General features: G+C 55.1%; 9 protein-coding genes across 9 annotated transcripts in view; 5 read left to right on the top strand and 4 right to left on the bottom strand.

The window, feature by feature from the left end:
* P152DRAFT_508943 (uncharacterized protein) overlaps positions 1-561 on the top strand; it is a gene marked incomplete at its 3' end in the record, with an annotated part of 2,426 nt that extends 1,865 nt beyond the window's left edge. Inside the window, exon 3 of the mRNA XM_033682606.1 lies at positions 127-561. Coding sequence (XP_033531728.1) covers positions 127-561 — 435 coding nt within the window. The remainder of the gene's footprint in view (positions 1-126) is intronic.
* On the top strand, positions 526-3,518 carry P152DRAFT_508942 (ATP synthase F1, beta subunit). Its single transcript, XM_033682605.1, has 8 exons — positions 526-756; positions 1,280-1,437; positions 1,560-1,645; positions 1,731-1,773; positions 1,833-2,149; positions 2,198-2,435; positions 2,482-3,093; positions 3,146-3,518. The coding sequence occupies exons 1-8, from the start codon at positions 731-733 to the stop codon at positions 3,223-3,225; spliced, it is 1,560 nt and encodes a 519-aa protein (XP_033531727.1). The 5' UTR covers positions 526-730; the 3' UTR covers positions 3,226-3,518.
* Positions 3,519-3,812: 294 nt separating this feature from the next.
* Positions 3,813-5,577, top strand: P152DRAFT_493353 (uncharacterized protein; the record flags this gene model as incomplete). Its single annotated transcript, XM_033682197.1, has 6 exons — positions 3,813-3,899; positions 4,024-4,128; positions 4,261-4,437; positions 4,492-4,960; positions 5,029-5,186; positions 5,243-5,577. The coding sequence occupies 6 exons, from the start codon at positions 3,813-3,815 to the stop codon at positions 5,516-5,518; spliced, it is 1,272 nt and encodes a 423-aa protein (XP_033531726.1). The 3' UTR covers positions 5,519-5,577.
* P152DRAFT_508940 (esterase/lipase) lies at positions 5,539-6,945 on the bottom strand. Its single transcript, XM_033682604.1, has one exon. The coding sequence runs from the start codon at positions 6,564-6,566 to the stop codon at positions 5,637-5,639; it is 930 nt and encodes a 309-aa protein (XP_033531725.1). The 5' UTR covers positions 6,567-6,945; the 3' UTR covers positions 5,539-5,636.
* A 1,827-nt stretch (positions 6,946-8,772) lies between these two features.
* On the bottom strand, positions 8,773-9,403 carry P152DRAFT_139591 (uncharacterized protein). The gene has a single exon (XM_033673838.1). The coding sequence runs from the start codon at positions 9,158-9,160 to the stop codon at positions 8,843-8,845; it is 318 nt and encodes a 105-aa protein (XP_033531724.1). The 5' UTR covers positions 9,161-9,403; the 3' UTR covers positions 8,773-8,842.
* On the top strand, positions 8,950-11,117 carry P152DRAFT_460897 (FAD/NAD(P)-binding domain-containing protein). The gene is made up of 3 exons (XM_033680011.1): positions 8,950-9,322; positions 9,376-10,347; positions 10,403-11,117. Exons 1-3 carry the CDS (start codon positions 9,256-9,258, stop codon positions 10,813-10,815), a joined length of 1,452 nt encoding a protein of 483 aa, XP_033531723.1. The 5' UTR covers positions 8,950-9,255; the 3' UTR covers positions 10,816-11,117.
* A 24-nt stretch (positions 11,118-11,141) lies between these two features.
* Positions 11,142-11,696, top strand: P152DRAFT_139588 (uncharacterized protein). Its single transcript, XM_033673837.1, has one exon. It carries the CDS (start codon positions 11,181-11,183, stop codon positions 11,634-11,636), a length of 456 nt encoding a protein of 151 aa, XP_033531722.1. The 5' UTR covers positions 11,142-11,180; the 3' UTR covers positions 11,637-11,696.
* Positions 11,697-11,756: 60 nt separating this feature from the next.
* On the bottom strand, positions 11,757-16,851 carry P152DRAFT_475936 (uncharacterized protein; the record flags this gene model as incomplete). The annotated part of the gene is made up of 4 exons (XM_033681456.1): positions 11,757-15,316; positions 15,364-16,319; positions 16,397-16,494; positions 16,606-16,851. The coding sequence occupies 4 exons, from the start codon at positions 16,849-16,851 to the stop codon at positions 11,757-11,759; spliced, it is 4,860 nt and encodes a 1,619-aa protein (XP_033531721.1).
* A 4,620-nt stretch (positions 16,852-21,471) lies between these two features.
* On the bottom strand, positions 21,472-22,515 carry P152DRAFT_460895 (Isochorismatase hydrolase). The gene is made up of 2 exons (XM_033680010.1): positions 22,083-22,515; positions 21,472-21,980 (listed from the first exon to the last, which is right to left on the bottom strand). Exons 1-2 carry the CDS (start codon positions 22,378-22,380, stop codon positions 21,694-21,696), a joined length of 585 nt encoding a protein of 194 aa, XP_033531720.1. The 5' UTR covers positions 22,381-22,515; the 3' UTR covers positions 21,472-21,693.
* Between the last annotated feature and the right edge of the window lie 1,112 nt (positions 22,516-23,627).

Below are 23,627 nucleotides of genomic sequence, written 5' to 3'. Positions count from 1 at the left end.
CTCGACCTCCTCACGCCCCCCGACCTCCAAAAATACGGCCTCATCCCCGAACTCACCGGCCGCATCCCCATCCACGCCGCCCTATCGCCGCTCTCCCTCCCCGCCCTCCTCCGCGTCCTCACCGAGCCGAAAAACTGCCTCGTCGCACAATACGCCGCGCTATTTGCTCTTTCCGGGATTAAACTGCGGTTCACCCGCCCGGCGCTGATTGAGATCGCGCGCACAGCGCTGCGGTTGGGGACGGGGGCACGCGGGCTGCGGAGCGTGATGGAGGGGGTGTTGGGAGAGGCGATGTTCGAGGCGCCGGGGGGGACGACGAGGCATGTGGTGGTGGTGGGGGAGACGGCAAGGTTGGAGGGGCCGGCGGTGTGTTTGGCGCGGGGGATGGGGGGGAAGGTGGAGGAGGTGGTGGGGAGGGAGGAGAGGGAGTGGGAGGGAGAGTGGGAGGGGGAAAGGGAGGCGGAGAGGGTGAGGAGGGAGGGGAGGGTGGGAGCGCGTGTGAGTACGTTTGAGGAATATCGGAATGGGCGGTATGGGGAGGTTGCGGGCGGGATGGGTTAGGTGATGGGGGATGAATTATCGGAGTATAGCTGGAACCTTTATGGAGCCTTTACGAAAACCTTTATGGAATATGATATCTTATGTTTCTCCGTGATATTGTACTTTGTTGGAAGTCCTCTCTGTCGTGTTCAGGTCCCTCGGCCTTTCCGGTGTAGTCTTTTACGAGGTGATGGCGAAGAAGAACCACATCCAACCGTCTAGGCAGCGAACTGCATGGTCTTTAAGGTTGTTGAATTAACTCTGGCCAATTTCATTACTCTAAGAAACCTGAGAAGCCAATGTAGAAGCCAATGTAGAAGCCAATGTAGACCATGTGCGACATAACGATATGCTCGGCCTCGGATCCCTGGACAATCCTTTCGTAGAGAGCCGGGAGGCATGCACCACGTGACCTGAGCTCCAGCGGACCACAGCCACCATATTCCTCCTCCCAGCCGAAACTCTCCCGTGGCCCATCAGCAAATCTGCTCCAACAAAGCTCCCAGCTTCACCTTCAAATCCTTTCCTATCCATCTCTCCATCTCCCCATCCCCTTCCCTCCATCCCATCAACGTTCCTCATCTCCCAATCACTCACCATGCTCAAAAGGTATGTCCTCCTCCTCCTCCCGATGCCATTGACCCCTTAATTCCCCATTGACGCTTCGAATTGACTGACCCCCGAGTTTTTTGACCTACAGCGGCTTCGCCCGGTCGCTGCGAGCGTCCTGCCTCGCCAGGCCCACGTCCTCCACCCGCGTCGCCGCCGCCGCCCGCACCGCCTTCCAGCCCATCCGCAACAATGCGCCGCGCGTGCTAGGTGCGCGGTTCGCCAGCGAGAAGGCCGCGGCCGGAATCGATGGGCAGATCCATCAGGTCATCGGAGCTGTGGTTGACGGTACGTATCCATAATCCCCATCGACGGAGATCCCAGAAAAAGTTTTCCAGACACCGAGGAGAGCGGATGGGATGGGATAAGGGATTTGGAACGTTGGAGATGAAACTGATGGGTGATTGCAGTCAAATTCGATACCGAGCAGCTGCCGGCCATTCTCAATGCCTTGACGACGGAGAACCAAGGTCAAAAGCTGGTGCTGGAGGTCGCTGTAAGTCATCAATTGTGCCATTGGTGCCACAAGCATCTCAATGGACTCTCCTCGTGGCCTCTTCGAAAACTAATCATCGCTACAGCAACATTTGGGTGAGAACGTCGTGAGATGTATTGCTATGGACGGTATGTGGCGCCAAGACCTTTTCATCATCCATCATCAAGCTCACCATGCTCCATCACAGGTACCGAAGGTCTCGTCCGTGGTTCCCGCGCTACCGACACCGGTGCTCCCATCAAGATCCCCGTCGGTCCTGGTGTCCTCGGCCGTATCATGAACGTCACTGGTGACCCCATTGACGAGCGTGGTCCCATCAAGGCTGCCAAGTACGCTCCCATCCACGCCGATGCTCCGGAGTTCGTTGACCAGTCCACGTCCGCCGAAATTCTCGTCACCGGTATCAAGGTCGTCGATCTTCTTGCCCCATACGCTCGTGGCGGTAAGATTGGTCTGTTCGGCGGTGCAGGTGTCGGAAAGACCGTGTTCATTCAGGAGTTGATCGTAAGTGTGGTCCGCCGGCAACCCGATCCATACTGACAACAACGGTAGAACAACATTGCCAAGGCTCACGGTGGTTTCTCCGTCTTCACTGGTGTCGGTGAGCGTACCCGTGAGGGTAACGATCTGTACCACGAGATGCAGGAAACCGGTGTCATCAACCTTGAGGGCGACTCCAAGGTCGCTCTGGTCTTCGGTCAGATGAACGAGCCCCCGGGTGCTCGTGCTCGTGTCGCTCTTACTGGTTTGACTGTTGCTGAGTACTTCCGTGACGAGGAGGGCCAGGACGGTAAGTTTTCGTTCTCCTCCCAAAGCATCGAAGCTAATATCCACAGTGCTTCTCTTCATCGACAACATCTTCCGATTCACTCAAGCCGGTTCCGAAGTGTCTGCCCTTCTTGGTCGTATCCCATCTGCCGTCGGTTACCAACCCACTCTCGCCGTCGACATGGGTATGATGCAGGAACGTATCACAACCACCCAAAAGGGTTCCATCACCTCCGTCCAGGCCGTCTACGTGCCCGCCGACGATTTGACCGATCCCGCCCCAGCCACCACCTTCGCCCATTTGGACGCCACCACCGTGTTGTCCCGTGGTATCTCCGAGTTGGGTATCTACCCGGCTGTCGATCCCCTCGACTCCAAGTCCCGTATCCTCGATCCCCGTGTCGTCGGCCAGGAGCATTATGACACCGCCACCAAGGTCCAACAGAAGCTCCAGGAGTACAAGTCCCTGCAGGACATCATCGCCATTTTGGGGATGGACGAACTGTCTGAGGCCGACAAGCTCACCGTCGAGCGTGCCCGTAAGATGCAGCGTTTCCTGAGCCAGCCGTTCACCGTCGCCGAGGTATTCACTGGTTTCGAGGGCACATTGGTCGACTTGAAGGATACCATCCGAAGCTTCAAGGCTATCCTCAACGGAGAGGCCGACGATCTTCCTGAGAGTATGTTCCATCAACACATTCATGTCAAACTTCGCTAACCTTGCTTTTCCAGACGCTTTCTACATGGTTGGTGGCATCGACGCCGCCCGCGCCAAGGGTGAGAAGATCCTCGCCGAGTTGGGCTCCGAGTAGACAACCCCACTCCTCCACGAGGGCAGCAGTTCTAGAACTGGACCGTGACTCCTCTCCTCCACGCCAATCCCCCACGAGGCGAACGTCACATCCTGTTTTCCCCTGCTTTCTGTCGTCCACTTGACCCCACCCATCCCCATTTTTTGTACAGAAATATCAGGCCGGCTGGCATGGGATCGATGGGACCCTTTCTGCGCAAACTAAAAGTAGACGGACGGTGGATGTATGTGTGTGTATGGGGCGAGGAGAGTCGATGTGTTTGGTGGTTGATAGATGACTAGTCAGCGGTGCGCTCTTGTAACACTTAGTTCGCGAAATCTCTCATAGGTCTTTGATTTGTGCTTCTCGGATTTGGAGTGGATGTGATCATATGTATAATAATCCCTCATAATGACCACCAAAGTAATTCCTCCACTTCGTAAACCGTAAACCAAACCCAACTGGCTTAAAACTCCTGATATCAATGTGACGCTGGGAGCGAAACGTCAGTCACGTGCCACCGCGTCCCCATCCACCTCACCTCCCATCTCAACGCGCAGAGCAATAGAATCGACAATACCACTCAATTCGCGCCCATCATACCTACCATGCTCCCAAACGAGATCATCGACCTCCTCACCTCCCAAATCACATGCCGCGACCAACAAATCCGTGCCCTAACCACCCTATATGCGGTACGTACCTCTATTTACACCATATCACCACCCTAACTCTAATAACCTCCCTCACCTCCCCCCTCCATCCCCTCCTACCAACCCACCTAACTCACAGCCTGATATCCTAACTAACCCAAACCAGTCCCCCCTCCCCTCCCCCCGCCTCCTCTGCCTCCACGGCCTCCCCTCGACCGGCAAATCCCTCGTCCTTACCGCCGTCCTCAAGGAATCCGAGCGGCCGTATGCGGTGATCAGGTGCGCGGAATGCGTGACGGGGCGGCAGGTATTGGAGGAGACGGTAAGGGCTGCGAGAGGGGCAGTGGGGGTAGTTGGGGAACAGGGGAAGGAGTGGAGGTGTGAGAATGTTGCGGGATTGGAGGGGGTGTTGAGGGAGGTGATTGGGGGGTTAGAAGGGGGGAAGAGGGGTTTGAACGAAGGGGAGGAAGGGGTGGAAGAAGGGAAGGGGAAGAGGCTGGTGTTGGTGTTTGAGGGGATCGATCGACTGCGCGAGGCGTCGACGATGTTGATTCCGGCATTGGCTCGAATCGGAGAACGAGTGACTCCCACCCCACCCCGTCCACTCCATCCACTGCTAACCATCCTTCTCTAGATCCCAAATCTCTCACTCATCTTCACCCTCCGCATCCCCAACCCCTCCCTCTTCCACACCCATATCCCCCACCTCCCTTTCCCCGCCTACACCCGCCCCCAATCCCTCCACCTCCTCTCCCTCTCCCCCCTCCCCATCTTCCCTCCCGCATCTCTCCCCTCCATCACCGACACCACCGGCTACACCGCCCAGCAAGCCGCCGACGACAGCGCCTGGCTGTGGGGCCGGTTCACCGCGCTGATGTGGGACACGCTTGGGAAGGGGGCGGCGAGGGATGTGGTGAGTTTGAGGAAGGTGTGTGGGCGGTTGTGGGGGAGGTTTACGGAGGGGGTGAGGGAGGGGGAGTTTGGGACGAGGGATTTTGCGAGGTTAGTGGTGGGGGGGAGGGGTTTGGTGCAGGGAGAGGAGGGATTGGGTGTAGGTGTTGGGAGGGTGTTAGGGAGGAATTTGGGGGAGGAGAAGAAGGAGGGTATGTTGCTTCATTCCTTATAGCTAGTGCGTTGGCGGGGTGCGATGACTGACGCTCAATGCGAACAGGCTCGGAAAACCTACCGTATTACTCCAAGTATATCCTCTGCGCGGCATATCTGGCGTCGTATAATCCGCCGCGAACCGACCTCATGTTCTTCGCCAAGTCGACGGATAAGAAACGAAGACGAAAATCTTATACGGGAAAGGTCCAGAAGCATCGAAAGGTATGTCGCCAATTCTTTCGCTCACTCCCCCCGAGCATCACTGACCTTACATCTAGATCCCCCGCACTCTCCTCGGCCCGTCCCCCTTCCCCGTCGACCGCATGCTCGCCATCCTGCACGCCATCGTCCCCGACCCGCTGCCGCCGACGGCGGATCTCCTGACGCAGGTAGCGACGTTGACGACGTTGCGGCTGCTGTTGCGGTCGGGGTCGGCGGGGGCGGACGTGCTGGACTCGGGGTGTAAATGGCGGACGAACTATAGCTGGGATTACGTGTCGGCGTTGGGGCGGACTGTTGGGTTTGAGTTGCGGGATTTCCTGGCGGAGGGGTAGGGATTGTGTCTGGTACGGTTCCATGGGGGAATTGGCACTTAGCGACTGTTTACATTCGAAGCATTTTAAGCGGGATAAAGCACATAGATCCATATCGTAGAAGTCACCTTACCTCCCCTCACAACTTCAAAAACTCCACCGCCATCCGATACGACTCCTCCTTCCCCTCCCTCTCCTCCGCCGTAATCTTCCCCTCCGTCTTCTTATCAAACCCATGATCCCCCCCCACCACCCTCTTCACCGTCGCCCTCCTTCCACTCCCCTCCAATCGCCCCGCCATCTCCTCCGCCTCCGCCAACAAACTATCCTTCGTCCCCGTCACCCACAAGCTCTCCATCCCCGCCGGAAAATCTCCCACCGCCGCCCGCCCCGGTGATATCCGTGGATCCCCAATGTCCTGCCCCGGCAGCACATAGGCCGCGTTGAACGCCTTCATGATCCCCGCCGGCAACGTCCCCGCCTTCCCGTCTGGCGTCTTCTTCGACTCCGCCGCGATGCTAAGGTCCGTCGGCGGGTAGAACGCGATCAGCCTGACGTTCCCCAACGCTGCTTTCGGGTACCGCGCCGACGATTGATGCGCAAGCACCAGCGCGAGGTTCGCGCCTGCGGAGAACCCGGAGAGCGCGAGGTGGGAGAGGTCGTAGCGATCCGGGTGGGCGAGGACGTACGCGAGGGCGTCCTCGGCGTCTTCGACGGGGCAGGGGAAGGGGTGGTCGGGGGCGAGGCGGTAAGAGCAGTCGATGACGGTGTAGCCGGCTTCGTGGGCGACGCGGTGGCAGAAGAGGGAGTCGGTGCCGTGCATGGGGATCATGAAGCCGGAGCCGTGGAAGTTGAGGAGGATGGGGGAGGGGGAGGAGGGGGAGGGGGGGGCGTAGACATGGGCGAGGATGGTGCGATTTGGGTCGCGGGAGGGGATATGGAGGAGGGTGTGCGGGTGAGAGGGGCGGGTTAGGCCGCGGAAGTAAGAGAAAAAGGAGAAGGGGAGGGAGAAGAGGAGTTTGTAGAAGAGGTAGGTGGGCCAGGTGTGGGCTTTCGGGGGTTCAGACATGGTCGCGGTTGCGATGCGTGGTACCGTACTCCGTATGGTATAGAGCCGTCAATTGATATTGAGGGCAAACAGGACTTGCTAAGAATTGTAGTAACACTTCATATTTATGCTTCTAGAAAAAATGAATAGGACAAATGACTCTTTGTTGAGGATTGTACATACGTACGTATCTCTCCCCTGTCCTAATTAGATGAGGCCTTTTGGGGGCGGGAAGCAGCTTGCGATCCTCTCCACTTTGCTGCAATGATGCTTACTGCTTACTGCTTACTGCTTACAAACCTATTCCAATTATCTTTGTAGGCAATTGAGCAGGTCAAGCGAGGCAACGGTACTTGAAACATGGTGCTGTTGCTGTGACTGTTGTGGACTTGAAGAAAGTTGATACAATACCATCGCCCATGTAGTAAATAAACCAGCCGAGCATCGGACTTCGCGAGACCATAACGGGAGAGGCATCACTGTTATATAATCTGCAATAGAGTCCTCTCCAAATATCTTCACTTCATCCATTCCATCCATGGACTTATATCGTTCAGCCGACCATCCAAGTTCTTGATATCAGGATGCCACTTCCACGCAACCCTCCCGCATCTTCCCCGCAACTTCTGTTGGATGAGCAGAGCAGCGCATCTCTCCCCTCCTCCATCACACCATGACCGACATCTACCACACTCTCCCGAACTTCGACCTCTCCCCCTTCTCTAACCTCATCTACTCCCTCGAGAAAAACGGCATCGCTTGCGTGGACCTGGTCACCGAAGAGCCCAGCAAGCTCGCGGATCGCGCAAAGGTCCCACTTTCGCAGCTGCGGTTGATGGTGACGGCGATTGAAGATGCCCTGCAAGCGGACGTGCTAGCGAGCCTGGATGATGGAAAAGGGGCAGAGAGTGTAGAGGTTGTAGAACGTGACAAAGAGACGCGTCGAGACGGGACGAATCAGACGAGTGAATTCATCAGCATGTCGGATGGCGGATTTGATGAGGTCCTTGGTGGAGGATTTCCTACGGGTTATGTGACAGAGGTCACCGGTGAGAGGTATGTTGGCAATCCATTCTTGAAGCATGGCTTGTTCCACTGTAGATACTCTTTGCTGATTCCTCTCAGTGGCTCCGCGAAGACCCAGTTACTTCTTACTCTCCTTCTCAACGTCCAACTTCCTGCTCCCGTCGGACTCGGCAAGACCGCCATATATATCTCGACCGAAGCACCGCTATCGACCACCCGTCTCACGCAGATGCTATCCCAGCCCGGCTTCTCTACGCTTCCACAAAAGTCCCGGCCGTCTTTACAGAATGTCCTCGCAATCCAAACCCCAGATCTCGAGGCGCAAGACCACATTCTTCGCTACCAGCTTCCGGTCGCCATCGAAAGACACAACGTCGGACTTGTTGTGATAGATTCTATCGCGGCGAACTTCCGAGCTGAATTCGATAACCCTTCCGATGGCCACCAGCTGGGGCCACTGGCACCACGAAAACGGAAGCGAAGTCCGGGCTTGGCTATGGCCGACCGACGAGTGCAGCTCATCCAGCTCGGCCACCTTCTACGACAGACCGCCACCAAGTACAACATCGCTATCGTCGTTGCGAATCAAGTCGCCGACCGGTTCTTGACGACATCCGTTCCCAACCCCCGACCGCATCCGGAAAATGGCAATGGCGGAAGCGCAGTACCCACCCAGAACCCCAAAGACGAACGTCCATCTCCCCCGGAGCCAGCAGAATCGATCCACAGCCCAGACGAGCTGACCCTCGACCACCAGATGAAGTGGTTCACCGGCTGGGGCGATATCCCCGCCTCAAACCCATCCTCGCTCAAGACGCCGGCGCTAGGACTCGTCTGGGCGAATCAGATCGCCGGACGGATCACGTTGATCAGGGGGAGCGAGTCGGCGGACGGGCAGACGATGAGGAAGATGAGGATGGTGTTTGCGGCTTGGGCGAAGGCGACAGAGGGGGAGGGGAGGGAGTTTGCGGTGACGGCGGGGGGGCTGCGGTCGGTTGTGGAGGGCTAGCACGTATTATACTTGGCACGTTTTGCATGTCTTGCTGGAGATGGGTTGGTTGGATTGCATTTTTACGATTTTGACGACATAGCGTGGCGTTAGAGTAAGATACCCAGAGAATGGTTGTATACCATTTGGCATCGAGGTTCATAATTTATTCCACCATTATGTGGTAGCAATGATAGATATCCTTAACTTTATTCCTTCATGCACGTCTATAAAAGGTACACCATTCTAAGACTTCTAACTCCCGATATACAAGCCGAGCTAATCAGCCGAGGGATCCAAGCCCTGTGTGGGGACCCCAGATATATGTTGCGTGAACCAGGCGTGACTCGTGAGTCGGAGGACTGAGATCCCAATCTAATTTCTTGCCCCAGCCGACCTCGGAGTGGAGATCGACGCCAATGCCGGATAAATAGAAAAATCCAGCATAATGAGGTTCGGATCTCTCGCTGTACAATGTCGCGATAGCTTCAATTGCAACGGTGTCCGCGGTACTTACTTGAACAGAAGTGCTATGTGTATGGTGTGAGGACTGAAGCCACTGGAGAAATAGGACAGTTGGATTCATAGTCAGTGTGACCATGAGCGGATTGCTTCGTGGAGTTAGATATTCTGTTCGATTTGGGGTTTGAAGAGTTTCGTTTCGTCATTATCCAATCCCCAAGTACCACCGCAACCATGAGCGACGCAAAAGCCGAACTCTCCATCCTCATCGTCGGCGCTGGCATAGGCGGCCTCTCCACCGGTACCCTACATCCCCCGTGACCACCCCCTGAGAACCCTCAGCTAACCCCCTAGCCCTCCACCTCCACGCTGCCGGCTTCACCTCCATCCGCATCTTTGAATCCTCCTCCTCCATCACCCCCCTCGGCGTCGGCATCAACCTCCAACCGCACGCCGTTCTCCTCCTCCGCAACCTTGGCCTCCTCCCGGCCTTGCACGCCTCCGCCATCGAGACCGCCGACCTGAACTACTACACCCAGCACGGCGAGCTCATCGTGCGCGAGCCGCGCGGTCTTGCGGCTGGTTATGCCGTCCCGCAGTTCAGCGTCCATCGCGGGGAGCTACAGATGATGTTGCTGGATGCAGTAAGGGAGCGGTTGGGGAAGGGCGCGGTGCGGTTGGATCACGCGTTGGAGCGGTTTGAGCAGGGTGAGGAGGAGGTGACGGCGCATTTTGTGAGGAAACCGGCCAAGGGAACGGACGAGGTGGTTGGGCCGGCGGAGATCCCGACGGCGAGCGGACATGTATTGCTGGCGTGCGATGGGATCCACTCGAGTTGCCGCGCGCAGCTCTATCCGACCGAAGGGCCCCCCCGGTTTTCTGGCCGGATCTTATGGCGCGGCTGCACGGTGCGGGAGAAGGGGTTCCTCACGGGCCGGAGCATGGTGTGGGCGGGGCACGCGGATCAGAAGTTTATCGCGTACCCGATCGGCGGGGGATCGTTTCGGAAAGGTCGGAGTTTGGTGAATTGGATCGCGGAGTTGCGGGTAAGGGACGAGGGGGATCCGGACTTGACGCCGCCGCCGGTGGATTGGTTGCGGGGGGTGGATCGGGAGAAGTTCTTGCCAAGATTCGTGGGGTGGCGGTTTATGGATGAGAGGGAGGGGAGGGATACGACGCAGAGTGATCAAGTGTTGGACGTGGAGGAGCTGGTCGAGGCGACGGATACGGTCTATGAGTTCCCCATGTGCGACCGCGATCCGGTCGATCGGTGGTGCGAAGGGAGGATGACATTGATGGGCGACGCAGCCCATCCGATGTATCCCAGTAAGTCCATTTCCACCCATCGCTCCAAATCCATAATCATAATGCCCTTCTCCAGTTGGCTCCAACGGCGCCTCCCAAGCCATCCTCGACTCTGAAGCACTCGTCACCGCCTTCCTCTCCCTCCCGCAAACCCCCTCCGGCCTCAGTGCCGGCGTCGCCTCCGCCCTGCAAGCCTACGAGAAACAACGCCGTCCCCCCACCACCGCCATCGTGCTCTCCAATCGCGCCAACGGGCCCGATCAAGTGCTGCAACTCGTGTATGAGCGAGCGCCGGACGGTCTGCAGGGCAGACACGTGCATGACATTGTCCCGGAGAAGGAAATCGATGAGGTCGGACGCAAGTATAAGCAAATTGCCGGGTTTGAGGTGACGAAGGTGAATGCGATGGCGGTGGAGAGTGAGGGGGTGGCGGAAAGGGCGGGATTGCGGTCGCCGAAGGGGTGGCAGAAAGGAGATGAGCGATTGTAGACTTGGACATAGCGGGGAATGGTTATGGGAGGAATATCGCACGGAAAGCGGCGGACCATAGAGAACGAAAGGTCCGAGACAGTTCTATTCCTATTAGCCATTCCTTGCTGTGTTTCTATCTCTTTGTTGCCAGTATCCATGCCATTCAAAAAGATTATCGTGGTGGGTATCTCTCTTAGAAGATATACAATGCCAATACACGCATCAGTTATACCGTACCAAACACTGCGACAAGGTTAGAGGACCCGAGTCCTCCAATGTCGAATACGCACTCGAATACGTAGATCTAGTAATACTATGGACTTGGAATTGTGGAAGAAACCAACCAGCCCGAGGCCAATCGAGCGAGCAGGCCCTTCTCCTTGATGCATCTACACTCCCCAGCTGCACAACATCACGTAACATTCAACTCTGACCATGCCCGACTGTTTCTTGCATTGCTCCTAGGGAACCATACAGTTCGCCGACAGTACATAGCGTACATAACGGGAGTACCATACACTCTCCCTTCCATCCATGTCCATACAGGTACTTGGCTTCACATCTCTCCCTGTGGATGCTTCCTCTTCCTCGATATAAGATATCCATCAGAGCAACCATTCCCGCCCTTTTCTTCTTCATCTGACACGAATCGAAACGACCGATTGATTCCGACTGTCCTTTTGCGAGCTAATCCGAGCTGGACGAAACCAAGCTCGGCGTCCAGTCTACCATCCTATCCGATCCAATCACCCAATGCCGCGGGACGCCGGGCATGTAACACGGCGCAGAGAGATAGATTCTCCCATAAAGTACCATACCATACCATCCCCATGGCATAAACGAATCTCACGCACACGGAACCGAAGAAAAGAACAGAAAAGTAACGATATAAATCGCATGAATCCGTCTGTCCGTATTCCATTCCACAATCATGTAACCGTAACCATTCAATCAATCAATCATCCATCTACTCCCCTCCGAATCGGACTATACGACGGCCTCGCATACCCCTCCTCCCCATCTTTCTCCTTCTCCTTCCGTCCCATCATCAGCGGTCCAAAAGTCATCACCCCTTTCCCATCACCCCCATCCACCTTCTCCTTCCCCTTCGTCTCTTTCGATTCCGGTTCCCGCCCCGGCGTCGTCGTCCCCACCACAGGACTCAACCTTACCGGCGTCCTTCCCGTACTCGGGCTGCGCGCGAACAGCCGTTCCGCTTCCTCGTAGGGCGGCGGGTTGAACGCGCGGTTATCGTAGCGTGCGCTGGCGGGGCCGCGGTCCCATCCGGCTGTCCCGGGCCCGGTTCCGGAGAGACCGGAGAGACCGGGATTGCTGCCCGCCCCGAAATGCGCGACGGATGTAGATCGAGGCGTTGAGCTGGTGTGGGGTGTGGAGCTACCGCTGGAGGTGGAGCTGCCGATTGCGGAGGTGGTGCCGGGTGCGGAGGCTGAGCTAGGGACAGGGCGAGGGAAGCGTTGGGACTGACCAATCGTGAACGCGTCACTTCGACCGAGCGTCATCGGTGGCTGCATGACGGGTTTCTGGCCGACGCTGATACTCCGCACGTGGCTGAGGGGTGGAAGTCGCGAGCCGGTTGGGCGGGTGGGGAGGTTGATGCTACTGCGGCGGGCGTCGAGGGCGCCGACCACGCCGCCGAAGGTGAACGGACTACTACCTTGTTGATGTGGCTGTTGTGGGAGGTAGTTGTGGGGAGCGGTGGTTGGCGACGAGGTGAAGAGGCTCGGATCAATGAGGTCCCCAGGTGTTGCGGTGAGGGCGGCGGGGTTGATGGTGGCGGACTCAGAGGGGGTGCGGGAGGGGTGGGTGAAGGGGAAGTCGGTAGGGGCGGGTGTCGGGCGGTTGAGTGGGAATTCGGAGGGCGCGGGGTTCGTGAGGGAGGGGAATTCGGGTGGTGAGGGGGTCGCGTGGTTGAGGGGGAAGTCGGACTGATGGAGTGATGATGGCGATTGGAAGCTCAGGCCAGAGAAGGTCGGAGAGCGGACAAATGGCTCGGTACCGTGCGAATCAGCAGCTGGAGTTCCTCGAGAAACGCTCGTTGGCTGCGAGCGCGTCGCACTATCGTTGGCCTTCGATTGCGGTTGCGGCGAGGCACTCGCCAGGCCGGTGATGGGCTTGTCGACGGCAGTGAGGTACTCCGAGATCTGCTCGGAGACTGTCGGTTGTGGCGATCGGCTAGTTACGCCGCCCGATCCCATCTGCATGGTTGTCGATGGAGCAAGGTGAGAATTCCCACCCGTTGGCACCGACGCAATCGACGTTACACTCTCCGTCTGCCCTGGCTCCTGCTTAATCTTCACCTCCGCCATCGGACTCGCCTTCGCACGCGTCAGCGTCGTCACCACAGCCGGAGTCCCAGACCCCTGTCTGGGCGGATTCACAACCGGCGTGGCGGCGTTCCCACCATGGTTCAGGTACTGGGCCTGCCTCGTCTGCCCCGCCTGAACACCCGGTTTTGGCACCGCAGTCGCCGTGTTCGTCCCACCATGTGGCCTCGTGCTCTGCATCGCACCCCTCTGCACCCCACTCGGCTGGCTCGACCCCCCTCTCGGCCCGCCCGTATCCACCATCTTCGTCGCCTGCAACTGCTGATAATACCTCAGTTGCGCATCCGCGCTCCCCGCGAGCTGCGCGCCCGTCACGAACGGCGAAGTAGGTGTTCCGGCTACCCCAGCGCGGCCGGGGAGGGGATGAGACGGATGGGAGGGGGTGCGGGGGTGGGAAGATGCGATTTGGGGTTGGTGGGATGATTGCTGCGGGTAATTTGGCGGGGGAGGGCGAGATTGGGGGTGTGGTTGGGAGACGGAGGGCGGTTGCGAGTATGGTTGTGGTTGGGGCTGAGCGGCGGGCGATGGGGATGGCTGTAGTGCGCGTTGAACGGGCCAGGGGAGGCTCGCGATCGGGACTTTCGGCTTGTAGGTGTATGGCTTCCCGGCGACGGTTGTGCCAGCGGACGTGGCGTTCTGGTTCGTGTAGAGGTGTGGCGAGAGGCTGTATCGCGGGATCGACGGGACGACGGAGGACGTGCGAGCGGGACGCACGAGATCGAGGAAGTTGCTCTTGGTGTTATGCGTTCGAATTCTCAGATCATGGGTGAACTGCGCGCGCGCTTCGGTGCTGGTTTTCCCCAGATAGAACCACAGCTGCTCCGGCTTGGCGAGGTCGACCTTCGTCTGTGCAGGGTTGCACAGCGGACGGCCGGCGGAGTCTTGGTCGCAGGCGACGAACTCGGCCCACTTTTGCGGAGCGTTGGGGTCGTGGAAGGGGGTGTCGATTGTGGGGACGCCATCTTTGCGGTTGGAGGGGTCGAGGGCGGCGTTGGAGCTGGAGAGGTGGTCGGGGAGCTGTACCGCGTTGGCGGACGGCTTGGGCCGGAGGGAGTCGGAGGGGGCGAGGACGAGGAGGTATTTCCATTCGACTTCGACGGAGTCACCGGAAGGAAGGAGGGAGATGAGGCAGGAGGATTCGGCGGGGCGGTTCTCGAGGACGGTGCCGCCGAAGACGTCGGCGCCGAAGAGTTGGGCTTGGACGACGTCGTTTGGGCGCAGCTTTTTGGCGTAGTCGTGGACGAGCTTGTTGTTTTCGAGATGCTCCAGGGTGATGGTCTTGCCGCGGCGGACGCGGTGGTAACGGCACCGGAAATCGTACCCTTCGTAGAAATACTCGGTCCCGTCTGTGTCGAACGTTGGCATCGGCCCAGAATCCACCTGCACGCCGGCAGCAGCCGCGCATGTTGCGTGATAAGCTCGGGTACACTTCTTGCTGGAGCACTGGAAACATGCGCCCCGACGTGAGCGACAGAAGTTGCATCGCAATTCCAACCGATCTTTCCCAATGCCCGCGATATTGAAAACCTTTTCCACCCCATTCTGCTCGCTGAGGAACGTTTCAGGAGTATACAACCCGCATAGTCGATGAGCTTGCTGCCCGGTGTCCGTGGGGAGCAACACGTCGTAGGCCACGTCGTTCGGACACAGAACGCACGGTTCCTTGGTCGGCTTCTTGATTTTGATCTTGATGCGTTTTGCCTTCCGCGCCTCCGCGTCTTTCGCCACGAGCACGTCGGCCTTCCTCTTTCTCCCTGGCTTCCCCTTGGCCTTCCCAACCGTACTAGCCGGGGGACTGGGCAGATCTTGCGGCACGTCGTCCATATCGTCGTCCTCGTAGTCCGTGTAGTACTCCGGTGTGGGCTCCCCACGAAGTTTCCGCTCGATCTCAGCGATATCGATCCACACGCTGTCGGCTTCGCAGTCGCATTTCTTGGCAATGCGACCAAAGTCGAGCCAGGATTCTGTAGCGAAGTTGACGGATTCCGCGCAGTTGTAGCCAATGTTGAAGCCGGAATGGTAGCCGTACGGGTAGGTGATGACGAACTCGCCTTCTCGGTGGACGAGCTTGTTCACGGTGATGTTGAATTGACTTTTCAGCTTCTCGGGAGAGATGAGGTAAGTCTTGTGGCGGAGGAATTGGTTACAATTCTTTGCATCCTGAGGCCAAATGCCTAATTATCGTTAGTCTGTTTCTGTTATCATTGAATTGACGACGTACTCTTCATTGCCGCCTCGAAGCGCCTGGCATCGCATTGCGAGATGCTGTACCATTGCTTCGGAGCGCCAAAGTGGATGTAATTGATGCTGTAGAGGTCGACATCCTCCAAATGCCACGCAAACGTCGCCTTCCACTGTCCCAAATAGAGATACGTGGTATTGACGCCAGGAACCTTTGTGCCGAGCACATCTAACAGATTATCCAGCTTCGCGACATTCCAACTGGCCACGGTGTCGTCGAATAGGGAACCAGGCATGTCGGCCCCATACATGGGCGTCCCGTAGTTCAACGTTTTCCAATACACCTCTTCCAACTCTTCGCATCGCTCTTTGGTGAACTCGTCGACGTTCGCGAGGTGGTAGTCGAAGTTATTAAATGATTCTTCGTCGATGATCTGTGCGGCATCTTGACGATTAAACATACGTCGTGATGAGATGGATTTTGTTTTTGGCTGTCTTCCCCGTGGCTTTGGGGTTGGTTCCTTCTTTACACGGGCAGCCTCAGTCGGTGTCTCGATCTTGACGTGCTTTGCGGACGTCGTGTCGGTCTCAGTAACTTTGGGTCCTGGCGGTGACATGGGGGTTGGAGGTACTGGTGACGAAGCACCTTCGGTTGCAGGTTGCTCGGTATCTTTCTCTTCTTTGGGTGGTTCTTTTGGAAGTGGTCGCTTTCTCGGTCGTCCCGGGCGACGTTTCTCGCCATTGGGAAGTGGGCTAAGACGACGAGGTTTGGGTTTCGGAGCGACCTCTGCTTGGCGACGACGTTCTCCTCGCCGTGCAGGTGGTTGATGACTGGTCTCTTCACATAATGACTTCCATTGCGGCAGGTTGTAAGACCGTTGCTTCTCGATGTTTGCCTGTGTATAGGTACCGTGGGTGCCGGCGAATTCCTGGGTAATTGGGTTCTTGACCCGAATGGCCTTTATTTTCTCTTCGAGGCTCGGCAGCGATTCCCGCCTGCAGGGACAATAGCCATGGTCAGTATTGTTGTTCGTGGTGGGAAGTAGCGTGTGCATGGGGGTGGGGGGACGAACCATTCTGGTGGCGGAATAACTTTGACGATCCCCGACTTCATTCCATACTTGTCCACCTTCTCGACGAATTTACTGAAGCTTCGGAATTGGTCCATTGTCTGATTCGCACCGAGCGAGGTTATGTCAGTGATGTCATTCTTCTTATCAACCTCCATCGCCACCCTCAGTCGATTCACTGAGGCACTGCGCACTCCACTTCAGAAACATACCGGTTTGAAGACGGGAATCTTTCCCCCTTCGTAGTAATGGTCCGGCTCGATCTCGCCAATATCGTCCTCCTCATTCTCCATGTCGATATCGGAGAGGATGGAACTGGCATCGTCTCGCTTCTCATGGTCTTGATCTTCACTGGTGGGTGGCGTCAGGGCCGCTTTGGGCTGTTGCGGCGGGTCGGCCTGACCCCCATCGTGAATGGGCTCATTCGGCGGCGCATCCGCCACCACCGCCGACTCCATAGCGGAAGGATGGCGAGACGTCGCCTATTGTTGGGTATACGAAGTATCGATTCGCTTCGAAGGCTGCAGGTTCGGTGGATGGCAGGTTCTTGAGTTGAAGTGAAATGGACCCCGATAGTCGGCAGAGACGTTCCAAGGCTGGATACCGAAGCGAGTGACGCAGGAAGATGGGCTTGAGGGATGTCACATTCGAATATGGTTCCTCTGTTTTTTCATCCCTCAAATCCAGTAGGTGAGAGGGCGTTGAAGGGAGTTGATCAGTGATGAGATGCACTTGGATTGAAGTTCGACGACACGCCAAAGTGACACACCAAAGTGACAGCCGCAGTGAGTGACGGGCGGATTCGATGGGTGAGGGTCGCTACTGCAGGTTCGGAGCCAGGGAATAGGCAGGTGCGACTTGATGCCTTACTGCCTGATCTTCTGGGACCCCTGCTGTGTCTAAGTTACGCTATGCCTGATTGGGCCCCCTCCTTCTCGTTGAGCATCTTCACTTTCTCAGTATATTCACGATAGGTTCACACTCCGTAAAGCAGCATATACTAAGTTTGGTATGTTGATTGTTGTCCCATTCAAGTATTATCCAATCCCTTCTCATCAGCAAACTCGACAAATCCAGCACACAGCATCGATCAACAACTTCTACAACTATTGACGGTGGAATGCCTCCCTGTCAGATCCCCATTTCCATTATCCAATCAACATTCATACCAAGCCCTCGCTCAGGTGATCGTCTCCCGATTGTCTCCTTGCAGTGACAGGGGCTTGTGCCTGTTTGAAACCTCCTGCCTGAGGCGTCCAACCTGAACTAAAATAATCAGGCAGCAACAAACCGACTTCATTGATCAAACTGCTCCATGATTCATCATCAGACGATTTTGGCTTGCTACAAACGGAATTCTGTGTCCGCCTTTATTTTTATTCCTTGCTTCTCCGTATTTCTAGTTGTTTCAGAAATCGCACACCAATTCCAGAAGTCCAGAATTCTGCCGTGATATTGTGCGCTGTTGGTGTTTTCTTAGTCCAAAGTCTCCTGAACTATACAGCCTAGACAATGCATGAAGCAAGTCGACAGTTATTCCTCAACATTTCTTGATCCCTAACTACTTGAAGTATCAATCATACGTTATGATAATCATTGCGTTCTTTTTCTCGAAGGCATTGCCGACGCGCCTTGAGCAATAGGCCATCCAGGCTGTTTCCGCAATCCATTTCTCACAGCGTTCACCAACAACTACCAACATCCATCACAAAAGTTGGCCGTTGCTGCAGTACGCTTTCCAAACCACTGGTAGCTCATATTCTTACACTCAACCTTCGGTTTCAACTGCCTACGACCCTCTAGGTCAAGTGGCATATCTGAACCTGATGAAGAGGTCATCCCCCCTACCTTACTTGACTCCATTGATCCGCCCCCTACTCTCTTCATGAAGCTGGTCTCCTGTCAGTCCCCCCGTCCCCTCCTGAATTCAACTCACTGTGGCGATCAGAGGGTGATACGTTTGATCGCAGACGAAAAGTTTGCCCAATGGACTCTGACCGTCCGAGAGGGAAGTGGTGGCTGAAGGTTGGTTTTGTTTTCGAGCACGATCCTACTATCTGGTTTGAAAGTCCAACTTCGACTCACTTATACCCTCGAGTTCGCCTCGACAATTAGCATCGCCGTGCAGAATATACTAGGTATTCCTGACATCCAAGACAAGCTAATCTCTTTTCAAATCAAAACCCGCACCTCGTTCAGTGAGCAATGGCCAGTTATCCATCCCGCGTCGTCCTCGCGCCAGCTCCTATGCCTTGGAGCACAGTTCCGCTTGTGAAAATATCCAAGTAGTGGCTCATTTCCAGCACTATATAACGTATTAAGCCCAGTCTAGCGGCGGATTTCATGCTTTTCCGACGTCCTCGGCATTCATATATCGAATTCTGCAACACTATATGGTCATCAGGATCGAGGGAAACGAACGCGAAACGACAACAAAGCAGCTCAATTCGCGTACTCACTGGTAGCTCCTCAGGATAAGTGTCCCTTCGTATATCTTGCTCTTTTCAATTCTACCTTGCCTTCACTCAAATCCTATCCGTTCCAAGTGGTTGGATACGGTATATATCCTAATCCCCTTGCGGAGCGCTTTTCAGTAGCTCATCATTCCCCTCTCATAGTCGTTGGACATTATTCCAAGTACTGTAGCGTCTCAATCTATCGAATATTCTTCGGTGCTTTTATTTCATCCGACCGGTTTCACACGTTGCTCAGAGCATATGAGATGCTCCAATTCTCTCATCCGTCCGTAGTAGAAAACGCCCCAGCACTCCGTACAAACCTCCTATCATCTCACTCTTCCCCCTCGCCTTCTGCACCGCGATACCGGCACTGGAAGTGGAATAAATGAGACATCTTCGGCCACACGAAGGACTCTTTCAGTGTGATCCTCCACCACGCAGATCTTTCCACCTCGGCCGGTTCAAGTATCGCTGAACTGACTTTCCACGTATACAAGGCGTTTGCCATCATCCTCCCTGGGTGTACTCAGTCTATACATGGGCTTACTGGGGCTTGTTTCTCGCTCCATCCGGCAGAGGTGGACCGCCAGTAATACCGGCACTACATACGCGAGGGACGCGCTCATTGCGAGGCCTTAGTGAACAGGGCAGCGGATATTCAACTTTCAGCGTAGCCGCAGCATTGGCGGAGAGAAGAGCCTCCCAGAGACCGGGGTTTTGCGACCCTTACAAGAAAGGTCTCGGGACTATTCGATTTGCGAACCTCGAGTCCACGGCGCTGCTAGACGGTGCGGCCATCCGCGCCACATTGATTAGCTCCAGCTCGTGTCGGAGGGGTAGAGGTTTACAAAAGAGAAGGATATCCGAGCTGCTTGGACAGATCGGTGGAAGCGGGATCATTCCAAGGAGATATGTCCGGATTGGACACCAGCAAACTCCTCAACGAGCTGTCGATGAGCTTCTACGCTGGTACTTTGGACTGGCTGTTCTGGTGAATATGAACGGCGATGGCGAGCCTCTCTATGAGCATGATTTTTCTCCCGGCTCAGATACAGTAGGCGACATTCTATGTGGACCAAAGGCAGCTGAAAGGAAGCATCCAACACCGTCCGAGGGTTTCAATTGTATCGTCTGACACTGGCCTGACCCCTCAAGGTTATCCCCTCTGGCTCACCGTGTTGGCGGTAGTGAGCACCTTCTTCTCGGTCTTGTCTTTCGAGGGCTAGTGGGGTGGGGTGTTCTGGGTCCGATGCCAACGAGGCCTAAAGCGGAACCCCCCGTGGTCCTTGAGCTAGGCGGCCCTGGCAGCATGTATTGACTCTGCCATAGCCTTCCCCCCTATCCCGCCGCCACAACTTCCGCTCTGGATGCTGTTACGATAGCGTTTGAGGCCAATACCGCCCGTGTGTGCATTGCTGTTACCGTCTATCGGTGACAGAGAGTGGAGAGGCGGGCCTATCGGCCTTGGTGCGTGGCCACGGTCATAATCCAGCTGCAAAATCGGAAACAAACTTCCCCTGTTCATGAGTCTCGGTACCCTTTTATATATGCAGAATATTCACCCTTGCGATATACATAGTCGTTTGTCCAGAACTCGTCCCCTTTCCACTCGCTCCCAAACTTTGAATCTCTGTTTTTCGTCCCTCTTTGCAGTGTGCGTCCATTTCTGTCAATCAAATTCTATATTCTCAGCATTGCTTTTCGTCATGGCAGGATAGAGTGCGGCCGGTGTGCGTGTTTCTTGAGTCTCAAACTCATGCGATCGTCCCCTTGCCCGCGCAACCGATGCGGATATGTGTGCATTTGGATAGCCTCCGCAATCGTTGTCTATTATATGTTCATCTCCTTTGACCTGGGCGCTGAAGGACGACTGATTCGGCGACTTAGATACCGCGTATTCCGGCCCTGAGTTCGATCAAATGTTTGGCCCGTGGCTAAACTATTTCAGAACTAGAGAGAAGCTAATGAGAGTAATTTGCGAGTCTCGAACAAGAAGAGTGCAAAATAATTTCATAGGTTGTCATAGTCTTGGGCTGTCGGCATAGACTGTAGATAGTTGGCCTTGCGGCCTGAGGCAGCTTCACGATGTCAGGTTTGCATAGATCACTCCGGGAGACGCACACTTGGAACTTCTCTCTTCTTCTGTAATTAGCTAAATTCATATCGTTACGATCGGAGTCACTACTCATCTATCGTGATCCGTTACATAGGTAGGTCATTTTCGAGCTCCAAACTACCAGACATTATTACGGACCAGTTCCATCACCACCATCAAGAAGAGAAAGCAGTTGATCGAGCTCAGAACGGCACCTCTATCAACTCCATTATATGCTCAGATTCTATTAAACCAAACAGAATAGTCAATAGTCGTAGTGGCCAGGGGAGGTTTAAGCCAGCAAATCCGAGGAACAGTATGATGACCGAGTTGGAAGCTCTTCGAGACTGCCACTGCTCTGTCCATCAAAAGAGAAGAAGGAATGTGGCCACAACGGCCGAAGTTCTAAATCAGCTGTGATCTGGCAGCGATAAGGTAGTCATTTTCAGAAGGCGTAGGAAATAATGGGGAAGGCTTAGGGAACTGTCGAGGGATCCACGTCTTCGGCTACTGCATTGTGCACCAGGTAGACCACAGGGAATGGCCGAGTTCGTTTAGGATAGATAGGGACCTAAGGAACGCTAGAAAGGAAATGAGAAATTCTGTCATTATTATTGTCGCCTGTGACACAGTCGTCTTCATGAATGAAGTTGTTAACACCCAGTCCTTCCTTGAATGGTAGCAGCGTAGGAATCGGCATTCTATTTCGTTGATACCACTCACACCATAATACCATATATTCTGAACTATTTGTCCTTGAATCCATCCACGTACTCCTCCCAGTCCAGCACCACCACCTCCTCGCCCTTCAACTCCAGCTCGATTTCCCGCTCAATCTCAACTGCCGTCTTCTCTTTCACATCGTATGTCGAGTGCGCTCCGCTGAGCAACTTCACCTTGGATCCCGCGGCCAGCGCACCCCTACACGTCGATCGCACGCAAAACTCGCTCTGAAGGCCAAAGGCTATGATTTCCGTGACACCTTTTGTCTTCAGCTCCGCCGCAAGCTTGGGATTCGATTCAAATGTGTCTCCTGTTCGCGACATGAGCGATGTAATCCCCCAGATGCTTCCTGGGCAGCAGTTACGACCAGATAACTGCTCTTAGCAGGGAACTCGGAAAATATAACACTCACCTGTCCGCTTCGCAACGAGCATCTCATTTAGGTCTCCGCACCTTGGCGGGAAAACTAGCTCCCACGCTTTGCTTCCACGCAGAAGCGTTCCGCCCTCCGGTGCTTCCTCGTGCTGGACGACGACGATCAGACAGTCCGGCTCGACGCCTTCCCAACTTTGTTCATCAATGGCGGCGCGGGTGGCTAGAGTGATGTTGCTCGCAGCGTCGATGATCCGTGAAGCATGCGGAATCTGGGTGGTCGGATCGCCTGCAAGCTCATGCTGGATGTCGATTACGAAGAGCGCGGTCCGAGGCATTGTGGCTGCTGGCAATGGTTGTTCATGTCCAGTTTAGTCTCGATATCTTGTCTCTCCATCAATGTGGGCAGTCAAGAATTTGTTGGTGCCTAATGTTAGAGACCAGGATGTCTCTATATTTCAGGGTCCTCCCGTTTCCTACCTGTGACCCCGTATTCCCAACTATGACAGCACATCATTCATCCCGCGATGTTACCAGCCCCTCATTCTTTGCTTTTTCGCTAGTCTTGAGGAAATCAAGGTCTCTACGGCCACCGAATGTATACAGAACTTAAATATGGGCGTATTCCTGGAGTTTTTACGCTCATTACTATAAGGATCAAGGACAATCTATCTACGCTCTTTTGGAATCTAACGGTGTTTTCCCACTGTATCGCTGCACCAATCACCTGATTGAGTGAATCCGCTATTATATTTCACACCTGAGACAGGGACAGCATTTACTGTGGGGGGGACAAGGGGCTGCTATTCTGAATTTCTTATACTCAGCCAAAACGGTCACACTTGACAGGGCTGCTTCACTCCTTCAGCCGAACATCATCGATACTATATGAGCTAATATCCAGATATCAATGGAATATCGATGAGAACGGCTTATTATGGTGGTCAAAGACCCAATCTGATGACAGGATCATACCTTTGACGTCGCTCTGTGCCCGGAGAGGAGAGGTCCGGCTCATGGAGCTTCCACCGGAATGGGTCACTCTCTTAACTACGTTAGATAACTCTCTCCTCCATGCCTTGCTAAAAGTCTAAGCAATGAGCTCCACATATCGATTTTTAGAAGGGGTTGGTCATGAGACACATTTTCCAGGCTCGACCCGCTCGCCTCGCTCCCGACGAGTGATTCCCAATATTACATCTGGGGAATCTGACGTTCAATCAAGACATCTCCCGACCCAAGTTCCGCCAGGAATGCCAAGAGATTTAAATCAACCTCCCTTCTCCACTGTCACCGGTATATTCAATTTTATATTGCTCTGAAGTGTAGTGGAATTAGGGGAATCCGCGCTAAACCTAGTCCCCCAGTCTTTCATTTCATCTATTGAAATCCGCGCTCATATTCAAGCCAATTGTCTCTTTAGCGGTGTCATTGCGTCTATATGCTTATACGAGATCACACTATTAATACTTATTGTTGCTTGCATTTACTATGATCCTATTCCCTCGGACCTCTCTATCTAAAGTCTAGGGCCGATTTGCCGCCTTGTTATAGGTCCGAAAAGTTCGGGAAGATTGATGGGCAA

Source organism: Eremomyces bilateralis, assembly GCF_010015585.1.
Source record: "Eremomyces bilateralis CBS 781.70 unplaced genomic scaffold P152scaffold_20, whole genome shotgun sequence".
Taxonomy (NCBI): Eukaryota; Fungi; Ascomycota; class Dothideomycetes; order Eremomycetales; family Eremomycetaceae; genus Eremomyces; species Eremomyces bilateralis.
Note: the sequence above shows the minus strand (reverse complement) of the source record. Positions and strands in the feature narration are given on the sequence as shown.